This window comes from Octopus bimaculoides, chromosome 6 (assembly GCF_001194135.2).
Source record: "Octopus bimaculoides isolate UCB-OBI-ISO-001 chromosome 6, ASM119413v2, whole genome shotgun sequence".
Taxonomy (NCBI): Eukaryota; Metazoa; Mollusca; class Cephalopoda; order Octopoda; family Octopodidae; genus Octopus; species Octopus bimaculoides.
This window is the reverse complement of record NC_068986.1, coordinates 39,008,258-39,021,217: the sequence shown is the minus strand read 5'-3', so window position 1 is coordinate 39,021,217 and position 12,960 is coordinate 39,008,258. Positions and strand designations below refer to the sequence as shown.

General features: G+C 33.8%; 2 protein-coding genes across 2 annotated transcripts in view; one reads left to right on the top strand and one right to left on the bottom strand.

The window, feature by feature from the left end:
- Window positions 1-1,651, bottom strand: part of LOC106881008 (EEF1A lysine methyltransferase 2) — a 35,406-nt gene extending 33,755 nt beyond the window's left edge. Inside the window, exon 1 of the mRNA XM_014931195.2 lies at window positions 841-1,651. Within this exon, the coding sequence (XP_014786681.1) occupies window positions 841-887 (47 nt within the window). The 5' untranslated portion in view covers window positions 888-1,651. The remainder of the gene's footprint in view (window positions 1-840) is intronic.
- A 9,667-nt stretch (window positions 1,652-11,318) lies between these two features.
- Window positions 11,319-12,960, top strand: part of LOC106881634 (ras-related protein Rab-7a) — a 29,030-nt gene continuing 27,388 nt past the window's right edge. The window contains exon 1 of the mRNA XM_052968456.1: window positions 11,319-11,475. The gene's annotated coding sequence lies outside the window, so the exon portion shown is untranslated. The remainder of the gene's footprint in view (window positions 11,476-12,960) is intronic.

The following is a 12,960-nucleotide window of genomic DNA, read 5'->3' as shown; positions in this document are numbered from 1 at the left end:
GGGGGGGGGATCAGGTATGGTTCTCACTTTTCGCATTATCCTGAAGTCATGTTTGAATGAAAATAAAATGAAAAAAAAGTATGGTGGTCTCGCATCAAAAGAACCTTTACGTAGTCACTTGAGCAGCTAGAAATAGCAGCCATATCGCCCTTAAATTTACACCCTATCATTTTACAAAAAGATGCGTTCCATAATGTGGTTCTTGGTTCCTTACATTTACGAAAAAGATGGGATGGTGACGACTGGAATGCCTTTAATCTATAGTCTGCTCGACCAGGGCTGACCTGCGGTTAAACAACATGAATCATCTGAACAGACTACTATACTGTGTGGGAGGAACTGCATGTAGCTTTCAACGGTCTGCCATAACTTGTAGAAAATCGCTGTAAGTTATTATAAACGAAACATCTCAAAATTTTATTAGCTGCACTGGAATTCCTGTTTCCATCAAATGGAATTCCAAAACGAATTGTTTCCAACAACAACCCACGTTTTATACTTTATATTCATTAAAAGATTTTTTGCGAAGGTTCTACAGGTGCATCATACATTATAGATAGACTATGCTATAATGTATTGTTTTAAATATAGAAATTGGTTTATACACTTATCTGTGACATTATGACTTGATTTCAATTAGTTTTTGTTTGTGTGCTTGTTCTGGTGGATTTTTTTTTCTTTTGTCAAAAAGACAAAAGTATTTAAAGAAAAGCAAAACTAAATTTTGATAAAATACTTTTCAGTTGCAGTCTATGTTTATGATTTGTTATTTTCTATATATTGAATGCAATTAAGCGAAACTGGGATGAATTAAATCGTTAGATAAGTGGATATACTTACTATTCTTTAGTACCGAGTTCAGATGCTTGGAAATCCTTGTTTTCCATGTTTATATTGTTATTAATGAACTTCCTCTCCACGCTGCCTCAACGTCAAGTTTGAAGAACGATAACTCCATTTAAAAGTCTTCCTGCTTTCTTCTTGTTGGAGTAACCTCTTCCTGTCTTGCGTTATCTTTATTAATCCATCCATCCACTTTCTTGGACCCCTGTCCCCCGAGAGGGTCATAGGGTTAGATGTCTTCAGGCTCGACCAACTGAGATATCCAACTAACAATAACAGTAAAAGAAAAAGTCTTTAGATTTAACTCAGTACAAAAATAGTGAATTTGATCTTCGGGTATAGAGTGAATTGGAATTCTAAATTGATGGCATTCACTTGTGTACTATTATGTTTCTATTACAATTCCACTTACATCTAGGATGTATTATAAGAATGTGAGTCGACCTAACGATTCTGCTAATCCAACTGCCAATTTTTTTTATAGTATTGTATATTCGAAAGTGTCCAAAACTATACAATACTATTAAGAAATAAAATATAGTGAATATAATGATATAAGTAGGATTTTAAGCTATTATCACAATTCTTCCACGACGTAATTGTTTCCGTTTCAATACACGATCTTAGTTCAAGTCACTCGTCAAGCATTTGCTATGAAAAGTAAAATACAATCTAAGTTGACATTATAGAGTTTATGAGAGAAGAAAATGTTCTGATATTCAGGATTTTCTTAAAGCAACTGAAGCAGTAACTGAACAGATCCACTGAGAAATATAATCACGAGTATTATTTATCATATGGCGTAGTGGTTAAGAACGCGGGCTACTAATCCTAAAATTCCGAGTTCGATTCCAGGCTGTGACCTGAATAATAATAATAACATTGAAAAATACTTTAAGAATAAGAACCCAGGTTCGAAATTTCCCCAAGACACTTGAAAGCTGGAAGATATATCAGCCGAAACGTTAACAACAAACAAGATGAGGACAAATATCCGTCAAATGTAAATAATGTACTATTTATCAGTCCCTACATAACTATAATGTATAAGAATTATTAAATTATACAAGAAACAACACGGGCTTTTGTCAATTCGATTATTGCGCTCCATTTATTATAAAATACCATGATTTCTTTAATGAGAAAAGTTTAAGCACACACACACACAAAACTTTAATAAAATATTGTTGAAGCTTTTTCTTTTCGTGTATGTGTAATGTCATTATATAAATTGCTTTGTCATTGTGTATATATCATGTATTATCAGTTAATAAGCGATTTAAAATAGTATTTAATTACTTTATTACTTTTTGAATTTAAATGAAATGTGACATTTTTCCCGTGACATTTTCCGAGCGAAATTTATGACATTTTTCTGTGACTATTTCCGTTCACCTTTTTTTTATTTTTATCATTACAGATTAATAGGGAAGGCTTTTGTGCTTTTCCAATAAAATATTTAATTGTCTACAGATGATTCAGTCTTGTAAATAGACCGATTTCGATAAAACAAATAGTTGACTTCATTTTACAGTTTTGTTTTTCTTCCTCTTTAATCAGTGGTTTTCTTGAGAAAAAGTAATCAAAAATACATTTCATTCTGCTTGCCAGTGTGTATGATAGGCCTTTGACTGGAGACGGACGTAACGAATATTACCTCTAATGAATTATTTTTTTATTAATGAAGTAGCATATTTGAGCTTGTCATTTACAAGCTCATTACTGTTGGCTGCTCTGGAATTTTGTCAATTATTGAGGGGAAATGGAAATAAAACTCACGTGAAATTAGTTTCTGCAAAATATTGGATTAGTAAAAACAAACAAAAACAAAAGTTCATCTTTAGTTCTTTATTCAGAATAAAAAGCACTATGTGCCTAAGTACAACGTTTTCAGATTGCTTTTTATAATGCATACAATGTTTCCTTGGAATTTTACTATTTTTCACTTAAACATTTTAAAATATCAGGAGGTACTATTTTGTATGAGGTCATCTCATAAGTAATGTTTAAAATTTTATAGTAAGTTGGATTGCTTTGTTACTTTAAAATACCTGAAAGGCAGCAGTAGATATTACCATGGCCTTGTGCATTTGTCATAATAATAAACTGATTCAATTACTTCTTGACCCCCACTCTCAAAGATGGATATGACCTTGGAGAATTTGAGGCATATAACACTCTATAAGTTCACAAAAAGGCAATGATGCAGCAGAAGCAATTCGAAATATCCATGGTGTTTATGGGAAACATTGCTTAAATGAAAGAACCAGTTCAAAATGGTTTGTAAGGTTTCAGACGGGTGATTTGATCTGAAAAGGTATGTGACAAGAAAGGCTTGTCAATAGTGCCCGATGTCAGTGTGTTTACGTCCCCATAACTCAGCATTTCAGCAAAAGAGACCTATATAATAGGTACTAGGCTTTTCAAGAATAAGTCCTGGGGTCGATTGTTTTGACTAAAATTCTTTAAGGCAGTGCTCCAGCATAGCCACAGTAAAAAATGACTGAAGTAAGTAAAAGTATAAAAGAATCTATATCTATATATATAGAGAGAGAGAGAGAGATAGACAGACAGACAGAGATAGAGTTAAGAGATGAGATGCAGATGCTCAATATAGAAAACACCTGTTAGTGCTCAAATGATTTGAACATTCATCCTGAAATCTCTATTGAGGACTAAGTCTGCAGGGTATCTTTGGTATCCTGTCCCAGCTCATTCTCAGTGTGTAGCCTACCCTAGCTGTCTGAATCACAGGTGTTTTATTTCAAAAAACAGTTTTGCTGTACATCCCCTCACTTGAAACGTTCTAGGGATAGAATATCCCTTTTCCCAGGCACCCATTGTGTAAAACATTGATCTTAATCATATTTCCTTTCATCGTTCATGAGCTTTCAGAATCTTACATTTGGACAAATATGACAAAACTATTATGGAGTCTCATCTCAGTTCTAAGACTATATTGCTAAATCTTCAAGATCAACTGGATTTTTGCGAATGTTTCATGAGAGACACAGGCATAGCTGTATGTTTAAGAAGCTCACTTTGCAACCAAATAGTTGCTGGTTCAATACCACTGGACAGCATCTTGGGCAAGTCTCTTCTACTATGACCCCAAGCTGACAAACACTTTGTAAGTGAAGTTGGTAGACAGAAACTGTTTGAAAACGTGTGTGTGTGAAAGTGTATAGTCTAGTGGGTTAGGGCATGGCTCTCACAATCACCAGATCATGGGTTTGATTTCGAGACCAGGTGGGATGTTGCTCCAGTACCCCTTTTGATCAAGGGTGAATGTTGGCCTGTTTGCTTAGCCAACAGGGTGGCATTGTTTGAAGGCTAAAACAATGCAAAGTGCATCGTAACCAGCAATGTGTAACAACATCTGATAGTCTGATTGATCACATGATATATGAATATATATATTTATACATAAAAATATCACAATTATGTATTGGAAAATTAACAACAATTAATATTTTCTTAGAAGGTGGCTTATTTATTTAGAGAGCACCAGTAAAATTTATTTGCTTTTGTTGCCAAGTTTCTAGCTTTTCAAATAAGTTGTCTTTATGAAAATCTGGAATCAATGATTGGAAGTATGTTCATGAATATTTGCAATCACAAGAAAATTTAGTGCATCATCTTGAGCATCTTAAGATGTGGTGCTTGATACTACTGTAATTAAAGACAAATGAAACTATTATGAAGAGATGCAGACAGTCACATGTAGAAAAAAGAGCCAGAGCATTGGCATAAATCATCATCATCATTATCATCATTCTTTGATGTCTGTTTTCCATGTTGGCATGAATTGGACAATGTGACTGGTGCTGGCAAGCTGGAGAGCTGTACCAGGTTCCGGCCTGATTTGGCTTGGTTTCTACAGCTCAGTGTCCTTTCTAATGCCAACCACTTTACAGTGTATGCTGGGTGCTTTTAATGTGGCACTGCACAAGCGCTTTTACATGGCACTGGCATGGGACTCTTGCAGGCCAAACCTTTCCACCATGGGGAGCAGCCTTAACACTTCTGCTGTGTAGGCCAGGTCTTCTTGAGTACATTTTGGAATATTTAACCCTTTAGCATTCAGATAACTCTGCCAAATGAAATGCTTATTTATTCCTATCATTTTGAATTAATCCTGCATTATTGTGTAGCTTTGATATTTCAATGATGCGATTGTTTAGTTTTGGAATAACACTGTAGGTGTGAGAGGCTAGATCTGGTCAGTTTGAATGTAAAACAGGTAGAATATTCTGGCTGGATATGGCCAGTTAAAATGTTAAAGAGTAAATTGCATCACTTTGTATTTAGCTGAACACAATTTGGCTTTCATAACTTCAGAAACATTGTTGATGCCACACAGTGAGAATTGTTTATTTCTTTTTGAGCTATTTGTAAAATTTGATCTGGTTATGATCTACGTACACTAAACCAAGCTAAAGAAGCAAAATGCTTCAGTCTTTTCTGAGATTTTTATGCCAGGAGAAGCATATGGAGAAATTGTGATTTTTAGATAGAGAAGACAATTTTTTTTAGCTATAAACCAGTTACAGATAATAAATGTAAAAGATTACATAATGTATGCATGTATATGTATTCTATATCGACGTTATTAATAATAAAGATAGAAAAGAATATGAGATGTTAGGAAAGCTTGTGCAGAGTTGTGCAGGAAAAATCTCACCTACATAGTGTCTATAGTACTATTAAGTAGGAATCTTAAGAGTGAAGATATAGAAATTGTGTAAATGATTGCATATAGTTCTTGAGAAAACCAATGCTTATATTGCTTATAGACAAAGTGAAGGAGAAATAAGCTATAGCTTTTAGTATATGGATTCATAAAATTCTGTTTCATTGGATGAGATAAAAAATTTTATTCAGGGGTACAGACTTGACTAATCAGAACCACTGTTAATCACAACTCTGGACAGGTTCCAACTCAGAATGCACTTTAGCAATATATATTTTACAGAATATTTTCAAATTAGAATTTTTTTTTAATATAAATTGAGCTGAGGGCTAGCTTAAAGATTACTAAGCCAGATCTAGCTAACAGTCTGAATCACATGTTAAGATTGCTAAATGTTATTTAATATAAACTAGCTTAAAATCAGCTCCTGCGAAGGGTTAATTAGGGCCTGTGACCCAAAACTAAAAGGTACTAAATAGCATGACTATAATATATTCATAATGACTATATGCTCCAGTAGTGTTTGATCAGAGGTGATGGACTGAGGAGAATTAATTCTGTAATGCAATCATTCTATTGTTCCAATCCCAAGTTGAATTCCAACTGTTGGCCAATTTGTCCCAAAGTTCTTATCTCAACATAAAATTAATGAAGCAAATGTTATTTATATCCTCCTTGATCTCTGATGTCATCTGACAAATGCCAACCAAGAATCAACCAAGCTTTACCTGCTAGAAATAGCAACTCAAATGTTTTTAAAACAGATCCCAATGCTGGATGTTCAAGAACCAAATGAAGGGCAGATTTTCAATCCCAGGATCAACCTAATTCCAAAAAGATATGATATGTCTATGTAGTGCAAATGTAGACTGAGAAACAGGGTCCCAGATGGACAGACAGAATTTTGCTTTTATCATTATAGAAGTAGGGTTTATATTAAAAATTAATGATTCTCATTTAAGGTTTTACAAAACATTTCCCTCGTTGTTATATGTGATGTATTCATATTGTTCCCACTAAATGATCTCTTGTAATTTTAGTATCGACAAAAACAGATAAAGTTGACAGTATCACAAGAACCTTGAACTATTATATGTTTAGTTTGATCTATCTAGCTCATATATTTGAATCCTGCTACCAATATATTTTCCTTTTATCCCTTTGCAAACAATAAAATAATCACTGGTTATATCATCGTCGTCATTTAACATCCACTTTCTGTGCTGGCATGGGTTAGACAGTTTGACAAGAGCTGGTAAGACCAAGAGCTACACCAGGCTCCATTATCTGTTATGGTATGGTTTCTACAGCTGGATGCCCTTCCTAATGCCAACCACTTTACAGAGTGTACTGCAAAGTGGTTGGCACCAGCACTGGTGCTTTTTATGTGGAACCTACACTGGTGCATTTTACAAGGCACCAGTACCGATATGGTTACCAAGTAACTTGCAAGACAAACCTCAGCTAGGAGGGGGAGTAGTAGTGAGTGGGGGCAGCTTTGTGCCAGTTGATGAGAGATGAGGGGTATAGATGGACAGTGACAGGTGTCTTGCTGTAGAGTAGATACATGAATACTCCAGTTGAAAAAAGAAAGGAGGGTGGGTTAAAGAGTAAGATAAAGAGAGTGGGTGAGTCACTAAGATAAAGAGAGCAATAGTGAGAGAGAATGTGGCAAAAATGTGTTGGGACATTCTCTCAAGGGACATTGAATCAATTTAATTGGCTTTACTCATCTCAACTGTAACACAACTGTTAACAAGTATTTATTTATATTTTCATCACTAATTAATCACAAAGCATTTTTATCTAAAACTTTAACCTAACCTAAACTTTAAAGGAAATCTTTATCATTATCATATACTTGTTTCAGTCATTATACTGTGGCCATGCTGGGGCACTGCCTTGAAAAGTTTAAACTGAACATATTGACCCCCCACCCCCCACCCAATTCTTTTCTTCCTCTAAGCCTGTTACTTCTTCTGTTGATCATTTTCTGCAGAACTGTTAAGTTATGGAGATATAAAAAAACCAACACTAGTTGTCAAATGGTAAGTGGGGACCAACACAAACATGCACATATATATATATATTTATATAATGGGCTTCTTCCAGTTTCTATCTACTAAATCCACTCACAAGGCTTTAGTCGATTTAAGGCTATAGTAGAAAACGATTGCCTAAGGCAGAGGTTCCCAACCCTTTTATTTAAATGAATTTTCCCACAGAACTCTTTTAATATGCTTATCCTTATGTGTGTATGTGTATATATATATAGATATATTATATATGTATGAAATTTTGAATTTAGTTCACAGACACCCGGTACTACCTTTGCAGATCACCAGGGGTCTGCAGACCCTAGGTTGGGAACCACTGGCCTAAGATATCACACAGTGGGACTGAACTCAAAACCAAGTTGTTGGGAAGCAAACTTCTAACCACATAACCATGCCTGCACCTATATAATTTTCTGTTTCACATCTTTTCATAGTTGTCTTGATGTAATAATAAATACATATTTAGTAATTTATTCATATGTTAAATAAAATGAGACAACAAAGTCAAGTTTGCATGGAATTTATAGGACATTTATAAAGAGAAAGGTAGTCTTACAGCTGTTTCTGGGCTATTATGGATATCCCTTCATCAGAGATGATACGAGAGAGTTAACTAGAGGGAAATAAATAGTAGAGTTCAATATAAGGAGTTATTTTGGAAAAGGATGGATGTAGGAAGTATAAAGGGAAATAAGAGAATAAAAATAAAAATATATGTAGGATGTTACAGTTGCAATTCCATTTATTTATATTTATTTCTGAAATGAAAGAGCTCAGCTTTCTTTAAGTCTGGTACTTGTTTTCCAAGTTCTGAAACATTTTTTCCCCTAGTATTCAAACTGTCCCTCTGCACTCTATACAATTAACCACAATTCTAAAGCAGTGAGTTGATAGAAAGTTAGCAAGTTGAGCAAAATGCCTAGCAATATTTTTCCCAGCTGTTTACATTTTGAGTTCAGATTCTGATTTTTCCTGTCATCCTTTCAGGGTTGATAAAATAAGGACACTGAAATTGATGTAATAAATCTACTCCCCTCTCTTTAAAATTGCTGGCCTTGTGCCAAAATTTGAAACCATGTAAATAACCACAGCTCTTCAGTAAGGTGGAGGAATGGACATATCCTGAAAAAACAGATTTGTGGATTGCACTACTTAGTCTTTCAATTGACTTTCAGCATGTCACAGAGCAGATCTGGGCTACACATTTTTTTTCTACAAAGATATGGACAACCACTTGAGATATAGCTTTTTAATAGTGCTTTTTTCAATAATTTATTTTCTGTGCATTCATCTCATTGTTTAGGAGGGAGCCTCTATACAGTCTCTCAACCTGCTAGACAGTGCAGCCAAATCACCTTCAAATTACATCTTACCCTGTAAGTTTTACTGTCTTTAAATAAATGGAAGTCACTTTAGAAAATGTGGACCTAGATGCACTATATCTGAAATTAAGATGGAATGGTCATTGTTAGAGTGCTTTTGATCATAGGTCTATTCATTTAGAGTTGACGTGGCTAAATAGCAATCTATACCAATGAACTGTAATTGTTTTAGAATAGTTTAGAATTGTGTATTCAAGTGACAACGTAATTCACTTTAAAGGAATGAAAAGCATCATCGACTCCAGAGGAATTTGAACGCAGAACAACGTGGGAAAGTAAAAACTAATGTATTTAGTCTGGTGCTTTACTATTAGCTATAATTCAACACTATTTTGCGAGTGACTACCAAAATATTCTTTAGAAAGTTGGTCGGCAGTTTCGATTTCCAATGTTACCAGGAACAAGTATGGGTCCAGATGGACTATATGTAATCTGAACCTTTCCCCACTCATTTTTTTTTTTAACGGAATCCCACGTTTTAGGCTATGGAGATTCCGATTCTGAAAAAAAATTTTCAAAAATCTCAATTTCAAAATTTCGATCCCCACCCCCGGTTTTTATATAGATCCACAGGGTAAACCTAACCCTAACACTAGTTTTGTGAGATTTGGCTGTTATTTCTAGCATGTAAATAGCCTGCTTGGTGGGGGGGGGGGAATTGAAATTTTTCAAACAATTTTTTTTCAGAATCGGAATCTCCATAGCCTTAAACGTGGGATTCCGTAAAAAAAAAAAAAATAAATAAAGGGGGGAAAGGTTCAGATTACATATAGTCCGTCTCTACCCAAGTACGAAGTACAAAATGTAAAACTAGCTTATATATACCTAAAACTGAATATATTGGTCTCTGTATTTCCACAGAAGCGATATGTGAATTTCAACTTTCTTCGTGATCTTTTAACTAGTGAAAGTTTTGCAATGTGTACCGTTATGACCGGGAATGAATAGGGACGCGTAATGCCCCTATGGAATTCTGCATTTAAACGGCTTTTCAAAAGAAATGCGTTTTTCTTTAAAGTACAACGTTCTAGAGCGAGTTTGCCAGTATGAGTAAAGCATCGCGTTTTTGACAAAACTTCCCGAAAAGCTCCAACTGCCAACAAGCATTTTGGTAGAATATTATTAATTCATTCAAATATATTGGACATTGCAATATGGTGAAATTTTTTGGCGACACAAGCCATTTATATGTAGAGCAGTAAATTACACAATATACCATGTCCGGATTCATAAAAGTTTTTCTAAAATAGAAGCAAATAATCATTAGCCGAAAAACGTGAACATGCAACGCACGTTTTCACGTGTTTCTTTCGAATACATGTTGACTGTTTTACGTTTCGAAACGTCCTCTGATTTTTATGATACTGATGAATGAAATTAATTAAAATGACTTTGTAGACAAGTTTCTAACAGTTAACATACAACTGTAATCAGGCATCACAACCAACAAATTATAAAATCAAACAAGTTGTTGCCATTTCCTCACTTTTCTCTCTGCCACTAACCGTTTCTCCATATTCAAGACGTTTTCCACATTTCTTGTAAATATTGAAAGTACCTCATTTAAATAAAGTATTATATATCTGATACATTCTTTTTATTACATGCTTATTAAATTTAGACTCAAAACACAAGAAGCTTTAACTTACAAACCTTACACGCCAAGTTATGAAATGTGTGTCCACAGTAGCGTAAATATATATTATAATAGACAAAAATACAAGGCATAAATAATGTATTAAAAACAAACAATATTTCGGGTATGACCTCATCTATAGTTTGTCTAGTAGTCTTTCCAACGACTGTTAAAATTATATAGCAATTCAGATAATAATAATAAAAATTACAAATAAAACAGTTTTAAATGATTCTCATTCGTTTACTCGGAAAATGTGAAATGCTAATTCGGATTACTGAAGCCTCGGATAATCGGGATGTTCTGAAATGAAATTAGAAATATATCATGTTTTATATTTTCATTAGTGAGAAGAATAAATAATAAGTCAGCTATACGGATATCCTCAACGAAAGCCAATCGTTTTCCAATTTAAACGTTTTTTTAAAAAATACAGTTGTATTAATATTTACTTATTGCATTCCTTGATTGATACATAGTTTCAATTAAATTAAACATAATTCATTCACTATGGAACTACTTTGCACAGATATGATTCGAGTTAACTGTTCAACCATATTTTTGTTTTGACGATTTTTATTTAATTTTTACGTTACAGAAATATTTTCTTTTTTGCGTCTGTGTGTTACTATTTCTATGCTAAATTATTGTGTAATAAAATGTTAACAAACGGCTAAGATATCAGCGATAACGAAGAAGAGGGACGAGTTAAAATTCTTGGAGAACAGGAGCATGTAGCGCCACCTCGAGGCAACGCTCTTCAACAATGACGTCACAAGACTTTGTCACGGGATCGCCATTTTGTAGTGTTGGTAGGTTAACTTGGTGCTGCATCTGTACTTGGGAATAAACCAATCTCTCTAGGTAAGTCACTTGGTATATATATTAATAGCGATAGCTTACTGTTTGTGAATGTTCTCTCCACCGTGCTTATACGTACTGTAAAAAGGAGATTCTTTTTTTCTACGTTATTCCAAGCCCATCACCAGTTGTTGCAGTTGCGTACACACCTCCCTTTCCTTCGTAATATCGGTAATGTATAAGACTATTCGCAAATGATAAAGTGGATACACACACACACACTTATACATACATATATATATTTTATTATATGTATTTATTTTCTCTTAGTAAATAATTAACTCGGACAAAATAAATTGGTTAATAGATACCAGGGTAGCAAAGATCATAAAAATGACTGTGGTGTAACTCCTGTTTATGAGGTAGAAACTCCTTGTTATTTTGGGTAATTGAGTAAATATATAAATTTAGTAAATGGAGTAAAACGCATTTGTTATATATATATATATATGCCAGTTGTTTGTACTTTAGGTAACATTTTTAAAGAGAAAAAGGGGGAAAATCATTGTTGGTTGCATCATGACTAATGTTGTAACTATTCATTTTTATATATCTGCAGCATTTTCGCAGATATAGGTAAAAAGTTTGTGATTAAAAATATGACGTTTCTTTTTCTCGATGCTTTCTTGTATGATATAACACGTAGTGTGTATGTATGTATATATATATATATATATATATATATTAAAGGAACTATTTTTATGTAAGGTACATTAATAACAACGTATATGTTTTGTCAATTCTCTTGTGAGAGTGGAAATTATTTAAAATTGTGTCATGATTTGGGTGGGTGTATTTTATAATGAATTGTGTTTCTCTTGTGGTGTCAGGACAAATGAAATAAACATTCTCCTTCCTGCTTAGTTCAAATTGTTCCTCGGGCACCTGCTACTTAATACGAGAACAGACACCTAAAACGACGTTGATGAAAACCTGCGCATTTTGTCAAAATCTTCAAATATTTAGGAGCGCTCTTATTGTTGAAGTTGAATAAAGATAATAATTACGACAGATTTTCTTACACTGCTTATCAGAAACTAGGAGGATATTTATGTAACTTGAATTTGTGAGTAATGGTATTTTGGTCTGTGCTCTTGACTTTGAAATATAGCTTAAGGTTTTGGCTGACATTTTTGTTAAATTTCATCAAAACAAATTTTTTTTCCCTATGCTTTCTTTATTACAATCGATATTTCAAAAAGATGTAAAAATTAATCTTGTGGTCGAGAGAAAAATCTATTTAAAGCTCCATAGTATAACTACCAATAAATAGCCTCCTTCTCTTTACGAGTTTGTGTTTAATCCTGTAGGCCTGTTTGGCTGGAAATATGTGCTGTTTTTTCCTCCATACTGTCAAGTAATATTATTATAAGCAATTTTAATAAGCTGATGTATTAGAATTTGATTGCTCGATCTAAATCGAAAAATTACTTTTTGGTAAATATTAGTATGCATAAATAAAACCAAGCAGACAGATTTTCCTAAATG